This window comes from Tribolium madens, unplaced genomic scaffold (genome assembly GCF_015345945.1).
Source record: "Tribolium madens isolate multiple individuals breed KSU strain unplaced genomic scaffold, Tmad_KSU_1.1 Scaffold_3;HRSCAF=73;Tcas5.2_LG2, whole genome shotgun sequence".
NCBI lineage: Eukaryota > Metazoa > Arthropoda > Insecta > Coleoptera > Tenebrionidae > Tribolium > Tribolium madens.
The window spans coordinates 2,881,025-2,903,608 of record NW_025401006.1 but is presented as its reverse complement, the minus strand read 5'-3'; the positions used below and the strand labels follow the sequence as shown (position 1 = coordinate 2,903,608).

At 29.8% G+C, this 22,584-nt stretch overlaps 1 protein-coding gene across 2 annotated transcripts; it reads right to left on the bottom strand.

Moving 5' to 3' along the window:
- Positions 1–781: 781 nt before the first annotated feature.
- On the bottom strand, positions 782–20,569 carry LOC123008085 (orexin receptor type 1). Of its 2 annotated transcripts, XM_044403686.1 has the most exons (8): positions 20,252–20,569; positions 20,068–20,197; positions 14,183–14,362; positions 6,501–6,592; positions 4,734–4,886; positions 3,185–3,511; positions 2,881–3,099; positions 782–2,027 (listed from the first exon to the last, which is right to left on the bottom strand). In XM_044403686.1, the coding sequence occupies exons 1-7, from the start codon at positions 20,452–20,454 to the stop codon at positions 2,901–2,903; spliced, it is 1,284 nt and encodes a 427-aa protein (XP_044259621.1). In that variant the 5' UTR covers positions 20,455–20,569; the 3' UTR covers positions 782–2,027; positions 2,881–2,900. The 2 variants fall into 2 exon arrangements, with proteins under 2 accessions (XP_044259621.1, XP_044259620.1); XM_044403685.1 differs by having other exon boundaries at positions 20,068–20,569.
- Positions 20,570–22,584: the final 2,015 nt, after the last annotated feature.

Genomic DNA, 22,584 nt, shown 5'->3' with positions numbered 1-22,584 from the left:
TTTACCGATGATTACTGTTTCAGATTTTATTTTAAAGCCATCTGCCATCATGATATTTTATAACACATAATCTGATTGATGAACATGAAATGAACATATATTTGCAAATAATTTTTCATTCATTTATTTTTAAAATAAAGTCTTCAATTTTAATAATAATGTTCGAATATGTTACATATTAATTATTAATATAAATTAGAGAAGGTTTAATAAAATATTTCAGCTATAAACAAATATTCTTTATTAAATTTTTAAATTATTAATCTTGTCACAATCTTTAAATATAACAATAGGTATCACAACAAAAACTATGTGCAAATTGAAACACGTATCATTTATATCAAGTTTCAGTCAAAAGAATTCACAAACATACAGAGTGCGCCAGAACTCGCGCCCCAGATAAAAATGCCATATAAGGTAAGATACCAGGAACATAGAAAAAGTGTTAAAAAAATTCTATCTTTAAAAATTTCGAAGTTATGACAGTCTGAATTTTGCACTTTGACTCTATTTATTTCTGTTGAAAAAATAATTTCCAAGTTTTTTGGTACATGCTATTAGAAGCGGAAACAAGGAAGCAGTACTATAAATTGTAACTCTGTTTAATGTTATTTATGGCTTTTATTGGGAAAATTTTTGTACCTTTGCTAAAAACAAAAAAAACAAACATCTACAAAATCATCAGTATCATTAAAAAAACATAAAAAATGTCAAATGTCAAAAAATAAATGTCAAAACTTTATGACAGAAAATTTTTTAAACATTTTTTCCATGTTCCTGGTATCCTATCCTACATAGCATTTTTGTCTGGGGTGCGAGTTCTGGCACAGCCTGTATAATTGTAAAGCTACTCCGGGTAGATTTTTATTGAAACTCCGCTTTTCACAACAAAAAACTGACATGCTCTTATTAAACAACTACAAAATCTTAAAGTTTTATAACATTTGTATTCTCTATTCATTTAATTTAATATTTTTTTATTTTACACATATGAAGTCAACCAGGAAACACCTCTACGTATCTATTTGAATAAATAGGTAGGTATATGATAAATGCAATATTTTAACAACCGAAAAATATTTGACATGTTAGCATCAGACAATTTGTAGAAAAATATTATCAATCATTATTTGTTACTCACAAATATATTGTTATTGTTACTGTATAACAAACAAAATTAATTAATTATGTAAAAGAATTTGTCAAATTAAACTCGAAACGCCATTTGAGTGTAATCTAATTATTAATTAAAGCATCAATTCAAAATAGCTTGAAATTTAAATAATTTTATAGAATCAAGAAATTATTGGAACTCGTATTCTACCTAACTAGTAATCCTAGTAATTTGGTTCTTTCACTGCTATAAAACGTTGCTTGTCAGTTATGTAAAAGTTTTGCTATTTTGCATCCTATTTTTCAATCCAGATCTACATTAAATTAGAGTCTGTAGAAGTAGGTTTTCTGTAAAACTGTTAGAAACATAGCTAGAGCTCTAATAAATTTATGTTTTAAAGGTTTAAATTCCGGTACATTAGAAATGAAAAATAGAAACCACCAACAACCCTCGACCCTTCTCATATTCAACCGGAAAGCTTTTGCCAAAGGACACATTAAAAAAATAATAAATCTCCAGGTGGCCCTAAAATACTTAAACGTGGCATTAACCTGCTTTATAAAATCTGACCTTAAATTGCATCAAGTAACTTTCCAAGAAAAAATATTGCAATACGTTTTATGTTTTATTTTTAAATTACAAACATTTTGAAGTGATGCTCTTCACAATTAATTTTTCCAACTGTATATTGTCATGTACAATAGGTAAAATTGGATACATGTTGGAAAATTGTTTACGAATTTATTATCCACATTCGCTGGATAATTCACATTATTAGATACTGATCACGCTGACATTTTACATCGAAGTACAACGTAGGACTTTCCACAAAAACGTGCCGTCATTTCTAAAATCAATGGAGTTGATTCAAATCAATTGCTCCACTCGGAAAAGACAGGAACTTCCCATTGAGCTGAAAGAAATTAATTTAATTACACGCGTCAGTTCAATTGGAAGCAAAAAACTGATTAAAATATAAACAGCAGGAAACGCTGGTCATGCGAAAATTCAAAGATTTCGATTTTAAGAATGGATTACTTGAAAAGTCTTGATCTATTATTTCCACTTATAACATGTTAATAACTAATAAGAGGAAAATAATTCTCATGCAAAAACTGTAAATGCAGTTCAGAGATATTCCAAACCCACAAGTATTACTAAAAGTTCTCCAAGTAACATAGTAGTGAAAAACAAAAATGCAAAAGAGCTGTAAATTTTTTAGTCGAGTTTTAAATGCAAGATAGTAACGAATATTCAAGTAACTTTGTAAATATTATACAGACTTTAATATCTCAGATTTGCAGAATTTTTTGATTTAAGATTAAATATTTACTTCGTAGATTATTGAAAGAGAAATATTAAAATAAAACAGTAAAGTTCGAATGCTGAAACAAGCGCTTCAATACTACTCTTTCAGTAAAATAGTAAAAAAGTGAACACGCCAGTAGCATAGAGATATTTCATTAGGAATATTAGAGAGAATTAAACTTCTCGTACACGTTTCAGCATTTAAAAAATAAAATAATACTGAAAACTCTTTGCTTTTTCTCTTCATCGTATTTAATGTACTTATTTTCTTTTTTATTCATAAAAATTCTATAATAATTAAAACGGTTATAAAAACTAATTACTGTTACTAACAGAAATTGAGCTGAAAAGAAAATCGGTACAAATATTACGTTCACGAAACCATCAGCTTTGTCATTATTTAACGGAAATAAATGGCGTGTGATAAAATAAATTGTCGGAGGAAATAATCTACGTACTAATGCCTTCCTTTATATCATCAGGACGAAGGAAAATCGTGTTGAAAACTGTTGTTGTCCGAATGTCCATCATCCACCTGCTGAACGATCGAATCACTCTGGCCACATTTCGCTCTTGGCACCGCTGGCGTCCCAGCAGCTGTTATTACCGTTTCACACGACTGTCTCAACTTCCGATTACTGAATCGGAAGTATCCTAACAAACGTTCCTTTGAAGATCTGGAACAATTCAATCTCAAAGTTTTAATTATTGTGCTATGAACTTTAAAGCCTCCAAATATAAAACTCGGCGATTACTACTGACCTGTTCATCTGCCAAACAATGTAAAGGACAGGAGTGGAACAAGTGGGTGCAAATGCCACCCACACGAACATTGTGTATGAAATGTCAAAGTTTTTATTATTTTCGTAGGTCTCTGGAAGGACTAATCGAGCCAGACGAAGAATCATCAGCGGACATAAGTAAATGGCGTAAAGGGTTACCATGGGCACTAAATACTTCTGAGTGCGTTTCTCCTTTGCCACATCCAAGTCAGGCTCTTCGTTTTCGTATCTTGTGCGGCCGTTTTCATTATCGCGATAACTACTACGGCTGTATTGACTCGAGCGGTCATAATCGCCTCGACTGCTCCTGAAAATTGAACGAAATTAAAAAAAAAATCCGCCGGAAATAGTCAACAAAGTATCTCAAATTAACTTGTGGCTGAAAGCTGAAATTTCGCGCCGTCTAAAAGTTTGTTATTGTGCTTCAAGAATTTTTTCATAATGGAAAACTTTTCGATTATTTTAAATAAAAGATGCAATATGCAAGCTTTGAAATGATTCATATTTCCACCTGCGTAGATGAAATAGAAAACTGAACGTATTGTGTAAAAACTGGACAAATATGGAATTTATCTCGCATTATGTGGGTATTTGTTCCAACCGTTTAGCAATTCATATATTCAACACACATTAAAACGCAGTTAACTTAAATGGAATAAACTTGCACAAATATGTTGACACAAAGATAATATAAATTCCAAAATAACAAGAATTCAAATTGTAAGATATCCCCCAAATTAAATAACTTTTACAAGCATTACCGTACTTTTGGAATTAATTAAGTCACTGAACAAACTGGGTTTAGAAGCATGTGAAAATAAATTAATAATTTTCTCCATATGTTTGTTATTGAAATAATAATTATGGTAATTTTATTACATAAGCAATTTCACCAGTTTTATAACAACAAACAAATGGGTATCATTGTCTAGGACGCGTGATAACAATTCTAATAAAATTTTGCTGTGACAATTGGCAATATTACTCCCTGAAAAAACACAGCAGACGTTTAGATTAAAAATACATTTCTTTTAATTTTATTTCCTATACATGAACCATTTCTCGAGTTTCTTCTTTAAGTAGAATAACAATCTTAAACGAAATAAATGATAAAACTAATGCGACCTGATTTTTTTCTCTCTCGGTCCATATGCTTTTATTCAGAATGAAAGTAACAAGAGCTGATTCCACCCGAGTAAATAAAGTTGGGTAATTACGATAAGGCGAGCTTTCTGACGGTTCAAATGTCATCAGTGGCAAAAAAGCTCACATTTATGTTCACATATGGAAAGTCTTATCACTGTATGAAGTTCCCAAACGACAAATCCTTAATGTTTCCTGGTAAAACGTCGGTATTATGTTAAAATTTCAAGCTCTCGCCGCTAGCAGAATCGAAGGTTGTCGTTAACTATTAAACTCAGTTTATCGATCGAAATACTGTTCTTGTAGTTTAATATTCTTGATGATAAACTCACAGAGAAACAATTAAACATCCCAAGTGCCAAGAAAGCAAATTTGTTTAGGCTTACCGGAAATCCGTTGTCGTCGAGTGCGAATCAGTCCTGGAACGTCCTTCCCTCCGAGTTTCAAATTTTATCACTGTCATGGAACTCTGGTGAGTCTGCATTTCGCGTGAAACTCTTACGTATAAGTAAGAAATAGTGGCGAGAGGAGCGGCATACCTAAAATGCACATATTTTATCATAGTAAGTTTCGAGGAAATAGTCGTATATAACACAGTTAAACCTAATCGCATTGCATCAAATAACCATTCCGTTGTAATATTTTACATTTTTCAAAAGCTACAAAGTTATGTATGAAAGATACATTCTCCCCTACGTATATCATTCGATGAAAAGGATCACTGAAGTTTAACACAGCTTGAATATAAGTAAACAAGTTTTAATTGGATCAAGAAACGTGTTTCGGGAATAAGAAGTTAAAAAATTACTTATGATGATTTATGATATTTAAAAATACTTAAGCAATTTCTATTATCGGTCTGAAGCATATGTTATTTAAAAGTTTACGCAAGTGAAATAATCGTGCCTATAAAAAATCCGTAGATAGATTTCACTTCATAATAAATGGGAGGTCGGGGCTTATGATAAACATATAAATTTTATTTTCAGATACGAAGGGTTGGTGTGTTTGACAGGTAGGCACACACAGCCAAAACAAAAGTTTTCTAAAGGGTTTTTATAAAAACTAAACCCGAGAAGAATTACTCAATATGACAAATGCTCCATAAAATTTGATGACTCTGTTGGTAGGTACGTAAACTAGTTTTTATGAACGATAAAATTTAGAGATCTTTAAAACGCTGACAAAATTTTATATTTTGTGCGGTACACAAAACTCGATTATTATTTATAGTCGCATTTTAAAAGCAATTCTAGTTATTTATAGGACAAATAGTGCAACCAAACCGGATTAATCTGGGATTCAATTGTCCATAACTGCAGGTGCGAGTTCCAGGACCTTGCTGTGTTAATAATTTATAAGCTTCCGATTGATCGCGCTTCTATCGGCAACACCGTGTCATAAATCAACACACAGTTACAATTAAAAGCTTAACACTTGACTAAGTCGAGAGCAGAAAAAGGGAAAATTTATTATTTCCCAAAATCGGCCAAAGTGACTTTTCCGGAAAAAGTCGAACTTCTCAGGTGTTGCAATATATACTTCTTCGGTGTTTTATTTTGTTTTCTTGAGCAGTTAAGTTAGAAGTTACGGATCGTAAAATTCACACTTTCTTTTCAAAAGCCATTTTAAACCGTTATTCCGAGTTATTGTCCTGGAACCTGGGACGCCTTGAAATCAGCTAGTAACTTGGTCCAAGCGATACATTTATCTTCATTTCGATAGTTTGTCTTCACAAAGACAAAGCGTCAGTTTATGACGTGAAGGAACATTGCAAGGACTAATCTCATAACGTATTTCAGGACACTCAGTGGAGTGATAATTGAATTAGGAAAAGTGACTATGCTAAAAGCTTTTAGCATTGCAATGGTGCATCGTCTTTATAACAATACTTGTAATGCTAATTAAACAAGCGACGAATAGATCAATGAAAATTTAGACCATTTTGTAAATTTTCTTTAAAAATTTTATCCTCTTACGTAAATGCAGTTATAAAAGACAGTAAAAGCAAAGGTTATTAAATAGGATAAATAAAACGCTAAAGTAGTTAATTATGCAAATCCAAGATCTGCATTAAAAGTAGGACTTTAATTTAAAATTTTCACTTTGCTGCATTCAGACTCTATTTTTATTTCTTCAAAAATGAAACTTACATTATCAGGAAAATTCCTCGCATATATTCTTGCATATCATCGGCTAAGTTAACGAGACAGATTCCCACCCCATCCAGTGATGGAACGTATTTCTGTAAAAAAAGATCTCTATTATTTTATCAAAATTTATCTAAACAAAACTTTAAGACTTTTCCGCTCAATCTGATTTAGGTAAACCTTTGGGCACTCAAGTTCCATATTTAGTCCTTCAAGCTTCGAAGTAAACAAGAGTAGGTAATATATCGCTAAATATACAGTGTGCGCCAGAATTCGCGCCCCAGAGTAAAAATTTAAGTAAGATAAGATACCAGGAACCTGTAAAAAATATTTAAAAAATCTGTCAAAAAATTTTGACATTTATTTTTTGAAATTTGACATTATTTTATGTCTATTTAATGATACTCATGATCTTGTATATGTTTCTTTACAATTATTTAGTAAAGGTACAAAAATTTTGAGAAGCCACAAATAACATTGAACAGAGTTACAATTTAGAATACAGCTTTCTTGTTTCCTCTTCTAATAACCTTTAGCAAAAAAAACTTGAAAAATTATTTTTCCAACAGAAATAAATAGAGTCAAAGTGCAAAATTTAAACTCTCATAACTTCGAAATTTTTATAGATAAATTTTTTTAAACATTTTTCCATGTTCCTGGTATCTTACCTTATATGGCATTTTTATCTGGGGCGCGAGTTCTGGCGCACCTTGTAGGTATATCCATTAGGGCACCTGACGCAGAGACACGTTAAAGCTGTAGAATATATAACAAGTTTTGCTCTAATAACTACTTCAAACATTAATTTCATAATATCCAGTTTTCGGTTGCATTAAAACTGTTTAGAGAAAATGACTATCATTACGACTAATTAATTCAAAACGTAGGTGTTGCAAACGGAATGAAGACTAAAACCGTCAGGTAAAAATTTCCACCATAAGGGAATAAAAGCGAGAAACGTATTTATATGACAAATTCAGAACACTCAAGCAATTTATATGTATGGTATTCAATACTCAATCGTGTTGTATAAATTGGAAAATTGTATGTCACGGTGGAAAACGATATATTGTTACATTATTTCAAGATAGATCTACCAATACAACATGACATTTATGATTCGACACGAGTGAGGTGTCTTGCATAAAATATTCGTCACGTTTTGTTAATTTGTGTTAAAGTCAACTCTCAAATCCTGGGAAAATTCTCTGTAGTAACAATATTTAAATTTATAACACCATTCAATCGTAAATACACACCGAATTAAGCAGTTTTAAAACATTGTTTACAATGAAATTTCAACATAACTTCAATTAACACAAACTTTAGATTGCTTTCAGCGAAAAAAAATATAATAATTAAATAAAAGTTTTCACAATATTATCATTCCCTATAATTAAATAACATTACTCTTAGAACACTGAAGAGTGACGCAGATTGGTATTTCTTTACCAAAGTTTTTCCACAAATACTCATTTCCTTTTCGCTTTGAGCAACGTTTCGATAAGAATAATCTCCCTATTGGTAAAACTTAAAAAAAAATCTGCGAAGAGAGCAAGCGGTTTCATAAATTTCAAGTGTCTTATAAAGTTTCAATAATATTTACCTATACACTAAAGTAATGAGAACAAACATTATTTTTTGAACACAAAGATTTGTGATTTGTCCTTCAATAACTTATTTATATCATTATTTGGTAATGACATATTACTTTAAAAAGAAATATAGGTGTGACACATGTTTCAACGACCTCCAGTTTCATTTTCCCAAAGGAACAGCGAGTATACTAACGTTAATGAAAGTTTATCGCATAAATTACACAACTCTTAAATGCATCAAAATTCAGTTACAGTTCTCATATATTATTACGTGTTAAATAATGTTTGTTTTTTTTTGCTATAATTAGTAGTTTAAAGGATGATCATCCTTTATTTAAAGTTCCTAATAAATTAGCTTAAAGATCTATTCAATAGTTAGCAAAGTTAAGGAAATGTGATTCTCCTAGGAAGCAATGTCGTATTATATTATCGTTATGTAGAGAAAGGGTTTTGTGCTAAGTTGCGTTATTGTATAGGAAACTTCCCAGCAACATATTTTAATATTCGCTAAAACTAATTGGAAATATTTCTACACATTAATATGATTAAATAATTTGAGAAAACTGCGGTTAATCATTGCTTTGATGTGCTCCTAAAACGTAAACAACAACTTAAATTAGAACTTAGAAATTAAAAATCACTATCGATTTATATCGTTTTTACGAGTACATACATAGAATTCAGTTTTCATTTTATAAAGTTAATCATAGAGGTATCGTTAATAAATTAATAAAAGGATATTAATAAAATGTAGCTTTAATCTCCATCCAGTCTTCAATAATATCGACAGTTTATGAGAATTTCCAGAGAACAGTGTTTAATAAAATTTGCATAAATAAATCTTTTTTACATGTAAAGTCATAAATTAGTTTTATAAAAACCGTTTGACGTTGAAATATCCCAGTGGTTCCTTCCTGTCTGCCTCAACCACTTTAAAAATTACTGGACCTGTCTTCTGTGGCGTTTCAGTACCCGTATTTTATCAACCCTTTAACAGTAAAATGTAGGCACATCTTCCTTTAAGTGCTCTCTTTCCTAGCTGCAATATAAATGGTAATTATCTTAATAACTATGGCAAATTTGATAAGTTCGCTATGACAGCTTTGAAACCTTCACACGACATTAAACTTGATAAGTGTTTGCCACACGGAAAAATTATGGAATGTTTTCCGGTCTTCTCCGGAAAAGTTTATTTCTGTATGTCCTTGTCAGAACATGTTTTTAAAAGTCAATTACGCAGGAACTGCACGATGGATTATCAATCAATTGATCCTTCCAGACGAAACTCCATCCAAGTGGCCATTCATTGAACTTGTGGTTTTAATATGTCTTATTTGACGTTTATATTAAATGCTGGGAGAAGATTAATTTGGTCAAATACTGCTTGTGGTAATAAATCGATCACAAACTTTAAAAATTGAAAAATGTTACAATAAAAAATTGTTTTTAAATATCTTTACGAATGCAAAAAATATATTTGTGTTACGTTAAGAAATTACATTCTTGTGGTAGATATGCGAAAAATTTACTCTTATGAAAGCAAACATTGGGAAACATGACACAATTTATTAGATTGACATATTTCATTTCCTCTTTCGTGTTCACATATTCCACACAATTCAGAAAAAAATCATCCGCCCAACAAACAACCAGAGAAAAAGAAAACTTTTAACATCTCTTTTTACTCAGAACATAATTATCGTCAAAATTTTAACTACAAAACTACAACAAAATTCAAAAAGCGTTTTAAAACCTTCATATTCATTTCAAACATTGCTGTGCAATATTTTTTCATTAATCAACTTTTTTCAATAAATATTCACAAAAAATTGCTTTTTAAAGTTTGATGTACAACAGTTTACTTCAATTTTCAATTTTAAACCATTTAAACCAACTTTCATGTTAAAATCCCTACTCTATTATTAGCCAAACTTATTAGGTATGTAATGGATATTATTACGCATCGTCACACTATTATTCAACACATAATAATAACATTCTCAACCAAAAAAAAAAGAAAGAAAGTGATAAAATGTGAGAATACTTAGCTTAATAAAATGCTGACATTTCAGGAAAATTATTAGTACTTAAATAAATAACAATGAAATCGTTAATTTTTATTCTTGGATCACTTATCCGTTTAAAACCATATTAGATGTGATATAATCCAATAAATTTAAATTTACACAGACTGTCTTTAAATAAAAGTACTTTCATATTTATAGATCGGAAAGAATTTTATCGCGCATTCATGGTCAGTGAGCCTAATCCGCACTCAATACTTCAAACGCTGGAAAATCTTCGACCCTTTCCATAAATTCAGAATAGAAAATTATGAACAAAAGCGTACTGCAAAAAGTGCCCTTAAAGAATTTAAAGATCCAGTGATTTCAGACTTGTATAAGGATTAACAAATTCTTTTAATCTTTTAATGATATGAGTAAACCTATCTTTTTTATTTCAAATGTATTTCGTCTGCGGAGACTAAAATAGTTATTTATGTTATAAGAAAAAAAAATGAAATATTTCGGACAATTTTCTGGACGAGGCAACGCCGAGTTCAGCAACAGCAATGAGTCGGAAATATGTTTTTCGTTCGTATATCATACATAATTTTTTATTCAATTGCAAGAACTTTACAAACTACAAAATTAAAAAAAAAAAATTAATCAAATTGCCGTGAAATTTTTATTACGTTGTCAATGTGACGTTCGATCAACAACAAAAAAATTAAAATCATCTTAAAATGTCGAGTAAAGACGAGTTAATGTGTACTCTCTCTTCCTAAGGCGCAAGATGCCGCAAATCAAGTTTCGGTAGAGTTGCTTGTTATATTTAAATTTGAAAATTAATAAATTAATCAACCATTGACTTTTTTATTTTTGCTGCCCAAATAGTATATTATAATACTAGTTTATAGGCTTTAAAACACGCATGACGGGTTTAAAGACCACGACGCGTCAGCGGAGTGCTTTTAACGTCGTAAGTGAGAAACGAGTGTTATCGCTATTTTTTATTATACCTGCCCATTTACGATCTTTTATGAGCATTGAAAAAATGTGAATTTACACAATAAAATTATCAAAGGTTGTTTGTGAATCGTTTTCGTAGAGACGGTTACTAGTTTACGTTAAGCACATTTTTTCACGTTGTAATTGGTCCAAACATTTCACTATGTCTTGTTACTTAGACAACTTTAAAATTTCAGCGTGCTATAAAGGCCAAATTACGCACGCTGCAGCGTGTTTTAATTTAGGATTATGATGCAGGTATAATAAAAAATGTTTTTCGACTTAGGATGAAAAAGACCTTTATCTAGCAACCATGGTCTTTAACAAAATGATGGAGTTTTCGTCCAGTTTCTAACTTAAAATAAAGCTTTCTCTGTAGGTATTAACCGTTTTAGATTTATGTTTCCAGTTAAATTCGAATACCACTCCAACATAATATCCTTAAACCTTTTGTGATTAAAACCAGTATTCAAGCATTTTGTTAGCTGCCACTTTTAATCTTCTTGCATTGTACGTAAAACGATTCTAAAAATTCTGTACTTTTTAAACCAATTAATTTACAAAAGCATTAATCAAAAAAGAAATGTAAAATCCAACCACTAATCTTCGTAACTGTAGCAATCTTACGCTGCTAGAAAAATAATTCAATAACATTTCCAATTTCAGTTGCAATACTCTGTTTGATGAAAAGAAATTTACGTGATTCTAGCTGGAAATGACTGGAAACGTCCCAAGCGAAATTAATTTCACTCAATGGATCTCGAAGTTAAATCAGATAAGGAAAAGCAAACTATTTTTGTGACACTAATAATAATAATGATTTACGAAAACAAGTTTACAATTTATAATTATGAAGAAAACAAAACTTTAGAGACGTTTGTTTAATTAATACTTTGTTAAAATAAGAAATCAATAATTATTTGTAAATTAATCTTTGTAAAATTTCATTAGATTTAAACAATTTTAACAGATTCAGTGGCTCTTATGTAATCTCTAAAGTAATAATATTATTCAAAGTGTTAATTAGCAATAAAGACGTTATTGCAATCAACATCATTCTAGATCCCCTTTGATTTCGCTATTGTGAAGTTTGTAAGCGAGTAATCTCTACTCTCAGCATTTGTAAAGACATCATTGGTAATGTGATAAGTTGATAACTCTGTACTAATTGTAAATGTCAGTTCCAAAAAAAATAATAATCAGTGACCAAAACTTTATTACATTTATGTACAGGTTTTATGTTTCTTTGATTAAAGCTCAGCGAGCACTAAAAGTTGCTCTTATAGAACTCTCAAACAAGCAACAGTTTAAAAAATTTCAAAAATTACACTAAAACAAAAATGAATAAAAATAAAATGTAAATGTCTTTTGTCATTTTTGAACACACAAAGCTCTCAAAACTGACTGAAAAATCCAATAACATACATAGATATGTCATGTATAATATTAACAACTGTACGGAAATAGAAATTGGATTTGGAACTTGATTCAGTTTTGAATTATGAAACACAAAATGTGACTCAATTATTCTGCTACTATTTGTGTTAAATTTAATTTAAAACATACCTTATTTGTTTACACACTTTCTAAATCTAAATTTAATTAGTAACAAAAAGCAGTAAGTAGTATATGAAAAAACAAGTGTTACAAAGCAACTTATGGTGATACGAGTGTTATAAATGCAGGAGTATCACAATGAGCAGAGGTTGTATCACGCGTTTTTATGCTATTTTTTCTGTTGAGCGCCTTTTAAATTAAATTTATTACTAAATTTGACAGTTAAAATTTTTGACATTTAACGTATGCGGTAGGTACCCAAATTCCTCAAAAATAGCTTAAATTGCATTAGTTTCAGTGAAATTCGTTGAACTGCAACAATTTCACCAAAACTAATGCAATTTAACTTATTTTCGAGCAATTTGCAAAAAACTTGCACTGACAGCCATGGGCGCCCGCAGAAATTATGGTCAGGGGTGGGCAAAAAAAGTGTCAAAATTAATAATAACAGTTTTATTCGTCTGTTTTCATATCACTCACTTCTTGATAAAAATGTAAATAGTAGTTTCTTATTTCGTTCATGAAAATTTAAATTAGAACGAGTTTGAGAAAAATCAAAAAAATCTTTTTTTATATAAAATAGTAACCACTATTGTCCCAGGGGGGGGGCAACGGGCCCCACTGCCCCCCTCCCTGTGGGCGCCCATGCTGACAGCGCCGACATAACCCACGACAATCATTTTAAAATCCATAACCAACCTTGACCAAAATAATTTTTGATCTCACAGTACTATTGTGCAACTGTTTTCAGTTGTACAAAATGCTCATTGTGACACTGACACGAAATAGAAAATAGCTATTTATGCAACAAGTAGTCCAACACGTCGTGTGCAAAAAACAGCCATTTTGTATCGTGTTTCATACAAGATTTTTTCCAATTTGGTTGTGAAAAGCATAAGGAATCTCAAGTTTTAAATCTGTGATTTCAATAATTTTTCAAAATCATATTAGTGTCTGGGCGTTGCTATGAAAATAGTGTTATTTGTTACACTTTTTAACACTAGTGATAAAATAATATCATATTTTATAACTAGTGATAAAATTAAGCACATTTGACAACTAAAATGACATATCACAATGGTTGCTTTTCATAACCAAATTGGAAAAATAATATTATAACATATTCCGCTTAAGTGTTTCTATGTTTAGTATAATTCTTAAAATCTTGAGCTTCAAATTTAATATTGCTTATTGTTTCACAAAACATGTTTATTTATTAGCCACTTACTGAATTACAGATACGAATCAAATAGAAATTCAAACAGAGCGTATTTTCAAAATATTGAGTTCATATTGAGTTCAATTCGACAATTAACTCTCAGAGTGGCCATAGTAAATTTACCGGAAATTTGAACCTTATTCATCCTCGTGAAAATAATTTCCATTGTCATTTCCCCAGACGCACATCCTGATTCGTATTAATTTATACAATTTGTATATTACCAACTGACTATAATCCTTTACTTGATTAATGAAACTATTATCAGAAGTAGAATTGTAATATTATAATCATACTTACCCCTAAATCGATATAAATAATGTAAATGGGATAGGGTAGTACTAAGCACACAGACGCTAGCCATGTTCCAATAATACAGACAAAAGCTGGAAAACGTGCTTTTGTTGGGTGTCTAATAAAACGAAGTCTGTCCCATGCCATCAACAGGAATGTTAAAGTCGTTGTATGCATTGGAATGTCCTGAAAAATAAACAAAAACTAGTATCTTCGTTCAACAAGTCTCATAACTTGTGGAGTTGAGAAAATTTCTAAGATTTTATTGGATCGTTCTCATAAACCGACTCGTGACCTCAAATAAGGTGATTATATTGATGTCTCTCGTGAATAATAGAGAAATAAAGGATTGGAGTGAACTGAAACAAACTCAAGCCAGGAAAATACGCAGAAAACAGTTCATTTTACAGTTATGAAGGCAAATAAGTAAATAAAACGCAGACAAATAAACCAAACGCAATTAAAAAAGAAAAAGGCTTTCACAGCTTTACGCACAGTACAGGTTATTTTGTATTTTTTAAAGTTTTTTAGTAAAGCTTAACACAATTAAAAACAAAATAAGGGAAACAAAAAATAATAATAAATAACAGTATTTCAGTAATTTAGTTAATTATTATTAATTTAATATTAGTATTTAATATTATTATGAGTAAAAATGCATAAACAAGTTTAATTTAAACTTTTGCCATGAAAATATGATACAATATTCAATTGCAAAAATGAAATATTATTCGGATTTCATATTCATCAAAGGTTCTCTTAAATAAAATAGATTTCATTCCATGTTTCAACTCTTTGAAAATATACTCGATTCTGCATAGAGTAATTAAATGAAAACGTTTTTGTTCAAACGTACTTACGAAAAAAACTGAATCCTTCCATTTTCACGTGCTTTGAATCAAAAGAAAATCCATTTCCTTCTTTTCAGTGCAAAACATTTAATGTTTAATTTTATCTACATTGAAGAAAACCAAAAATACAAAGATTACAAAAAAACTCAGATTATATTAAATAATAAACATCCTTTGTATCTATAATAAACTTGAATAAATCTTTGTGAGATCATTGAATACATATTACGTTAGTTGTAAGGTAATAACGATAGTGAAAAACTGCTGACCCCACTAAAAACCATTAAGGTTTATTTATCGTAACGTTGTCATCACTATTAACATAAAAAATAATTGCAGCGCCTTATCTTTTTTGCCAGTTACACGTTTGTGGTAAATATAATTAGTCAAATCCTCATTTCAAATACTCAGTCGTAGTAAATCCAACAAAAATTAGGAGTTACTCACTTATAAAGTACCTAAAGTACTGTTTTAGAAAGTTGAGTTCAAGAAGAATATTAATTAAATAAAAACTTCATTTTCTTTGAAAATGTTCAAAAAAAACAACAAACTGTAGCGTTGAGATCTCTTAAGTTTTTAGTAGCTGAGTGAATATTAAGGAATATGAATAATAACAGTTTATTTCAAACAAAGTTAATCAATCTAAACTAAATGTAAGTGGCGTTCATGGTTTATAAATCCAAATAAACGTCAAAACATTTACCCTCGTCAAATTTTTCAAAACAATTTTGGTTTGCCTTTTCTTCTTATACCTAATTTCTTTTTATGATAAAACACAAAAGTATAACTGTTCCATCCACGCTACTCTGCAATATGTTTGTAATAACTTTGTAAAAAGCTACATAAAAACAAAATGAAATGAAACAATTGTTTATTTATTTTATCTTGTTATTTCATAAATTTGTACATAGTGTTGCTTTGTTTACGAAAGAAAAACATACTTATACACTTACGTTTTATGACAGGTAATAAAAATTACTCGTTTAATCCAAACTGCCTTGCATATTCGTATGCATATGCATAAAAAATGACTAAATAATTATTTACAAAATTCACTTCATAAAAAAAAACATTCGCAATAACTAACTTCTCTTTATTTTATTATAAGAGGGTGTTGATGTTCAACAATAACACGATAGCCCGGTGCACCCACTATTTTAAGTTAAAACAATATTAATTAAAAGTTTACTAATTCAAAACAAAAGTTATAGAGTTAAAAAAGTAAACAAAAATTTTCATTTGCTCCCACATAAAGCGTGTCTTGTAGTAAAAATATCTTTAAAAACTATGTTAGCCAACACAATTTGTTCATTAATTATACGTATAATCCAATAAAAACATTCCATCAATAAACAATTTTGCAGTAAATTATATATAAAGAAGTTCGGTGAAACAAGTTTATAACGTTTAAAACTGGGAACTCTGCATCCCCGACGAAAAAAAATTGAAACAAATAGAATAATGTAATTAGCAGTAAATCAGACGACATAGCTATTTATCCAATCTTGCAACTTGTTTATTTTAGTTAGAATATCCAACTAATTTGTTTGTGGTACATTTGTTACCATTTAATAACCAAGGTTAATGTTATAATTATCACAACTAATTTTCAAACGCTTCCATCAAAGCAACTACTGATTTTCCTCCACGAGCTAATGATAATAATATTACAGCAGACCACAAACAGATCAGATCTCAAAAATAGAATAATCAACGCAATTTATCACAAACAGCCCGCAAAAAATCATCACTACGTGCGATTTAACTTGAAAATAGGATAATCTTACTTAACAAAGTAAACATTGTATATATAGTATTAACAAGTTGGTGGTTGCATATTCCAACAAAAATATTAATTATTGGATTAAATGAAACTCTAATGAAGACTGGAATATCAAAACAACTGAAATTTCTATTCAAATAAGCTATTTATCTTGTTTTTGAATATAAATTGTAGTTAACACAACTAATAAAAAATAAGTATTTCTAAAACCCAACTTGTTGTTGATGGGAAAAAGGTCTTTTACGTTTATTTTTATTGCTATTGTCAAATCCATGTGGAGAATTTATTTTCATATTTTCAACATTAATCAAAACCAATAAATAAAATTATTGACGTTATTATAATGGCAAGAAGCACACAATAAACGCAAACTAATTAACAAATTAATTTTCTTCAAAACAAGACTCTGCTTAATTGGATTAATTTTATTATGACGAACAAAATATGCGCCAGCTTTTGTTAACTTTATTTTGGTTTTCATCGGTTTTAACACAATTAGTACCTCGAACAAATCCACAAATTATAGTACATACCAAAAATTACCTAAAAAAACATATACAAAAACTACACTTTTTCTATTCCTTTAATTCTATTTATAATCTCAAATTCTAGCTCGATTTAATTAAATACCCTTTAAATCAGCATAATACGCTTCTGAACTTTTTGAGGTTTTCCATTGGATTAAATTAAATCTAGATTCACTGCAATAGAGAGTTCACAAGGTCAAAAACTACCAAATATAAAAAAAATAGTAGTTTATTATTATTCAAAACGATAAAATTGAATTTTATCTTTGAGAGCAATTTAGAGCTAATATGCTCGAAAAGATAATGAAAATTTTATCGTCGTGTACAATATAAAATTTTATTCAATCCTCACTAATTTTGTAGTCAATTTGGTCGATATTTATAAATGTCAAAGTAAAATTCAACAATGAAACCTTGTGTCAAAGATCTTTAGCAACTAACAACCGCAGATATACAACAATGGATGTATTTTTTATCATCTAGACGATAAAATTTCATTTTAACACGAAGAAAAGAGTAGATAAAATTCAATTTCAACATAGAGGATTGAATAAAATTCGTTTAATTAATGTACAATTTACTAGAAAGTTTTTGCAAATCGTTTAGTAATTGTCGTGTGTAGGTTTTTCAAGGGCGAAAGGGATATTCCGTCAATTCAAAGACGTTTACGCATTGTTTACGTAAACGTTTCATTTTTTGATTTCTTAGCAACGGCCATTTGTCGTAATACGTTAAACTTTTTTACGATTTGCCAAAAACTCTCTATTATAATGATCTAAATTTAACTCGTTCAGATAGAGATAATAATGGTGGATGCGCCGGGATAAATTAATCAATATAATTGATAAAAGCACCTCTTGGTCTACTATTTAAAAACTGTTAAGTAAAACACAGTTTACATTTCATAAACTAATACAAAGTAAAAATTAAACAAACAAAAAACAAGATAATTAAAAACATTTTCGTTAAAATAATAATAGGTACCTAATATTATACATTTATGTGTCACTACAGTTTACATGTGTAACATATTTTCAAATAAATATAATTATTGTAAAACAAAATATCGCTGATAAAAATCGCTAAAAATACCGATCGAAAGTTGAGTTTTGTAAACAAGCAGAAAGCCTGATCATCAGCATAACAAATAAAGAAAAATCGAAATTTCCATATATCTAGAGGTCATTTCTGGCTCAGCAGTAGATACAATGAGAGTAAATATTCGTTCGTTCAATCATGTAGGTAAACAGAAAGAAAATTACGATACGCAATGATGCATGTTTATGAAACTTATAAATAAAATTAGTCGCATTAACTTTGATGTGATTCTTGACATAAGAAGTCTCATAAATTTTTATGAGACACTGAAAAAACTGTAATTTCAGTCTCACGTACTTTTTTCGTCTCGTTTGGAAGGAAATACCACAACAGATTACAGTAACTGTAAGTAAATGTGTTTCGAATTCACATATTAATACGACAATAAAACAGGTAAAAGTCTGTTCTTCCAGTTGGGTTTATTATAGTTTCAACCAAATATAACTTTATATTTACTCAAACTCAATTTGCCGATGCTCGAAAGCTAACGATTTTCTTAAATGTCACACCAGAAAATCTTTTATCACCTAGCCAAACTTGATATAAACGATATTTTTTAATCAATAAAAACATATTCTTTACCAAAGTAATAATAATGCACAAAAACTCCTGTCAATAACATCGTTTCGTTTGGAAATAGAATATCGAATATAATAGAATGAGGAACTGTGTTTTCAAATAAGCTTCCCTGTTGGCTGATGAATATAGGATAGTTAATTATTAAAACTCGAGTACTCAACGTCAATACTGGCACTTCCAATTCAAATTTTAAATTTCCTTCCTTACTTCTAGAATTTGAAATTAATAATCGCATCGATAGTCAGTGTTATGTTAACTCCAGTAAACAACCAACCTTCTAACTTCACATCAGTTTAAGAGCAAATACCACTATGTATATATGTATCTTTATGTAAACCGTTTATTGACTCAATACAAAACTTGGCTGTTGAAACAGAGTGTCAATAATCTAACAATAAAACAATTTGTTTTTGATGTAAAATTCGGTAATAAAATAGTACCTATATTAAAAAACAGGTGAAACAAACACTTTCACTGTGAGCCACGCAGTGAAGAGTGTTTTAATAGAATCGCAATGAGAGGTTGTAACAATTTTTTTTTCTATTGAACGCTTTTTGGATTGAATTTAAGTTGCTCAAATTGTGTTAGTTTCGATGAAATACGTTAATCTACAACGACTTTTCACGACCGCATTCAGTCAGTAATAGCAAAATGTTGCCAAAAACAGTGTTACAAAGCTGCATTTCGTGCCACTGTTTTCAGTAACACAAAATGCTCATTGTGACATAGAAATAGAAAAACAATATTTTTTTATTTAATTTACTTTATTGTATTTACGAAAAATCACTCTAATTTTTGCCACAAACAATTACCACTTAATTACATTAAAATAAATTTTAGAAAATTCCGTTACTGTTTTCTATGCAGATATGTACTATATTTAAAATTACATTAAAATTTAAATAATTATCTCGACAGCAGCAAATTTTGTAGAATTTGATTTCAATTAGATTCCCGAACTGAACCTTTAGTACAGCCATCCGATTGAAAATATAATTAAATTCGATGTACTTGATATAAAACGGCCCAATATTTCAAACTTTTGAAACTCACCTGTAGCATGGGTAAAAACGAGCAGAGCAGTTCGCCCAAAATCCAGTTATTTATCAATAGAACGTAGAGAGTTATCGGCAAAACTACCACACATTTGACAATATCACTAATGACATTGTTGAGGACGAAACTACAAGTGACATCGTTGTAAAGTTTATTTTTAACGATGTGGATGAAAACCGACAAATTGAGCGCCACTCCCGTGACAATCAAAAGGGAGTACATGAATAATATGAAGGGGTAACTACTAGTTACAGAAGGTCTTAGATGTGGTTTCCGCAAGTCTAATTTCGGATTGGCTTGGCCCAGCAAAAATTCGTGAATGATTTCCCAAACTTCGGGCGGAACATCGTTTTGGACGTTTTGTGTGTAATTATCCGCGTCCATGATTTTGGATTGAATTCAAAAGAGAAAAAAATAGTATTTCACATTTTTCGTTCACTTTCACTATGCACTGCTTGTAGCGACAAGTTTCAAGCTCCGGCAGCTTTTAAATGCGCTACGGTTGGGAGAAGCGTATAAATTTTATTTCAGAGAATCTGTTGTTGCGCGAAAAGCTTGCGCCCGGAGAGAACCACCACCTTCGTAAATAATCCAGGCTGATCAAGGTTTTTATAAGACAGGTACAGTATATTCAAATATTTAAACATAACAGTAATCGAACATAGCAGGAGAAAGATGACTCATTCCGATGTTTTTTATTGAAAAGTTTTTATACATTTCTAAACTTTGAAATAAAAAAATAACTACACTTTTTTAATCAAAAAGTAATCATCAAAATCATTTATGGGTAGCAGCAGGTTTTTAAAGTAAGTGGGAAACGTATAATTTTAACGAGTCCCTTAAGGAAAAAAATATAAATTTTTGTTCCACTTGCGACACCTTATGGTGTTCTATAAAATATCATTCCAATAAAGCACTTAATTTATTTATAATTAAACTGCATCAAAATTCTCAAAAAGACTATCAAGAAAATACAATTTTATCGGTTTACCCACTTTTGTCCTATAAGAAAAATTACATTTCCTTGTTTTTAGGTCTAGATACACAAGCAAAAGACAATTTAAATTGTCTTGAAACTTGAAAGTTATTATAATTAATTGCGTCTAAAATATCATAAATCATAATACAACATCATAAATATGTCATTGTGGATATTACCAACTCTCAGTATACAAGACACAGAAATCATTTGCTTGATAGGATAAATTTACTAAAAACCTCATTTAATCTTAATTTTTTAGTCAATAAATTCCTATAAAAATTAAAAAGCCCGAGAAATAATTAAAACAAAGCTTTTCTTTTAAAGCTCCCAGTGGCAATATTCAGAGGTTTCAACAATCACAATAAAAAACAGCTATAAAAATAACCTTTATACTAATCGTAAAATTTCTCTCAATTGTCACGACAGTTTACTCAATTTCGTCGAATGATCAATGAAAATTATAGTATAATTTAGTTTAAACGCGTAACCGACTTTCATTACATTGCAGTCAAACAAACAACACTCAGCATTTAATTTCCTAAATACTTACCACAACTTAAAAAACGAAACGAAAATAACAGGAAAAGTATTTTTCACTATTTCAATTAATCATTTTGTAACAAACAAATTTGAAGCCGTTTGGATCAGCAAAAAAGTCGAGAAAAGCTTAGGTAAAATGAAATAAAAAAGTAATCGATTTACTGTTTATCAAGTAAATGTGGGTTTTATCTTTTGTCATTTATTTTTCAAAGCTATTTCTTTAATTCAGCGTTTTCCTAATTGTCTTTAAAAACTAAAAAGTTCCGACTTGTATTAAAGGCACTAAATTCACAAATACCCACTTACTTTTATACAATCATATAGTCTATTCTCAGTGATGAAAGTATTAACACTGGTATTTCACTTCTTATTTTCTAATTCTAATAACAAAAGCAACCAGAATGAATAAAACGGAAACGGAGATCTATTAGCACAAATTAGACAGAAGCTAGCTCCCCAGAAATGTAAATAAAGTGAAGCAATAACATGTCAACGTAAATCCGTATCAAATTAAGTTATCGGAAAATAATACGTGTATAATGATATAAACTTCCAGAGATCTTTCATTTCACGAAATTAAACAAGACAATTTGTTTATTAAAAGATTGATAAAATTTTAAGATGAATATTTGAAAACATGAAAAGTTATTGTTAAGATAATACTCTTTGTTCAGCCAAAGCTTAATCTAATTTTCTTTAATTTTGTACTAAGCCCACAAACTTTATCAAATAAATCTCTCTTCTGTATAAACACCAAAAATTATATTTATATTAAAACCTGAAAGATTTTCCTGTTTAAAATAGATGAAAAAAATAAAATGCGAGTGCATTCACTTACCTTAAAACTGTGAAAATATTCACGTTCACGCACAAAAATTTTACAGTCAAGTGACTAAAGAAAGTCCTTAAATTAGATACTCCAGCTTGGCTTAATCCATCATTCTCTGGAGAGGTGCTAATAGCAAACCTAAGGAATTAACTTGAGAAAATCC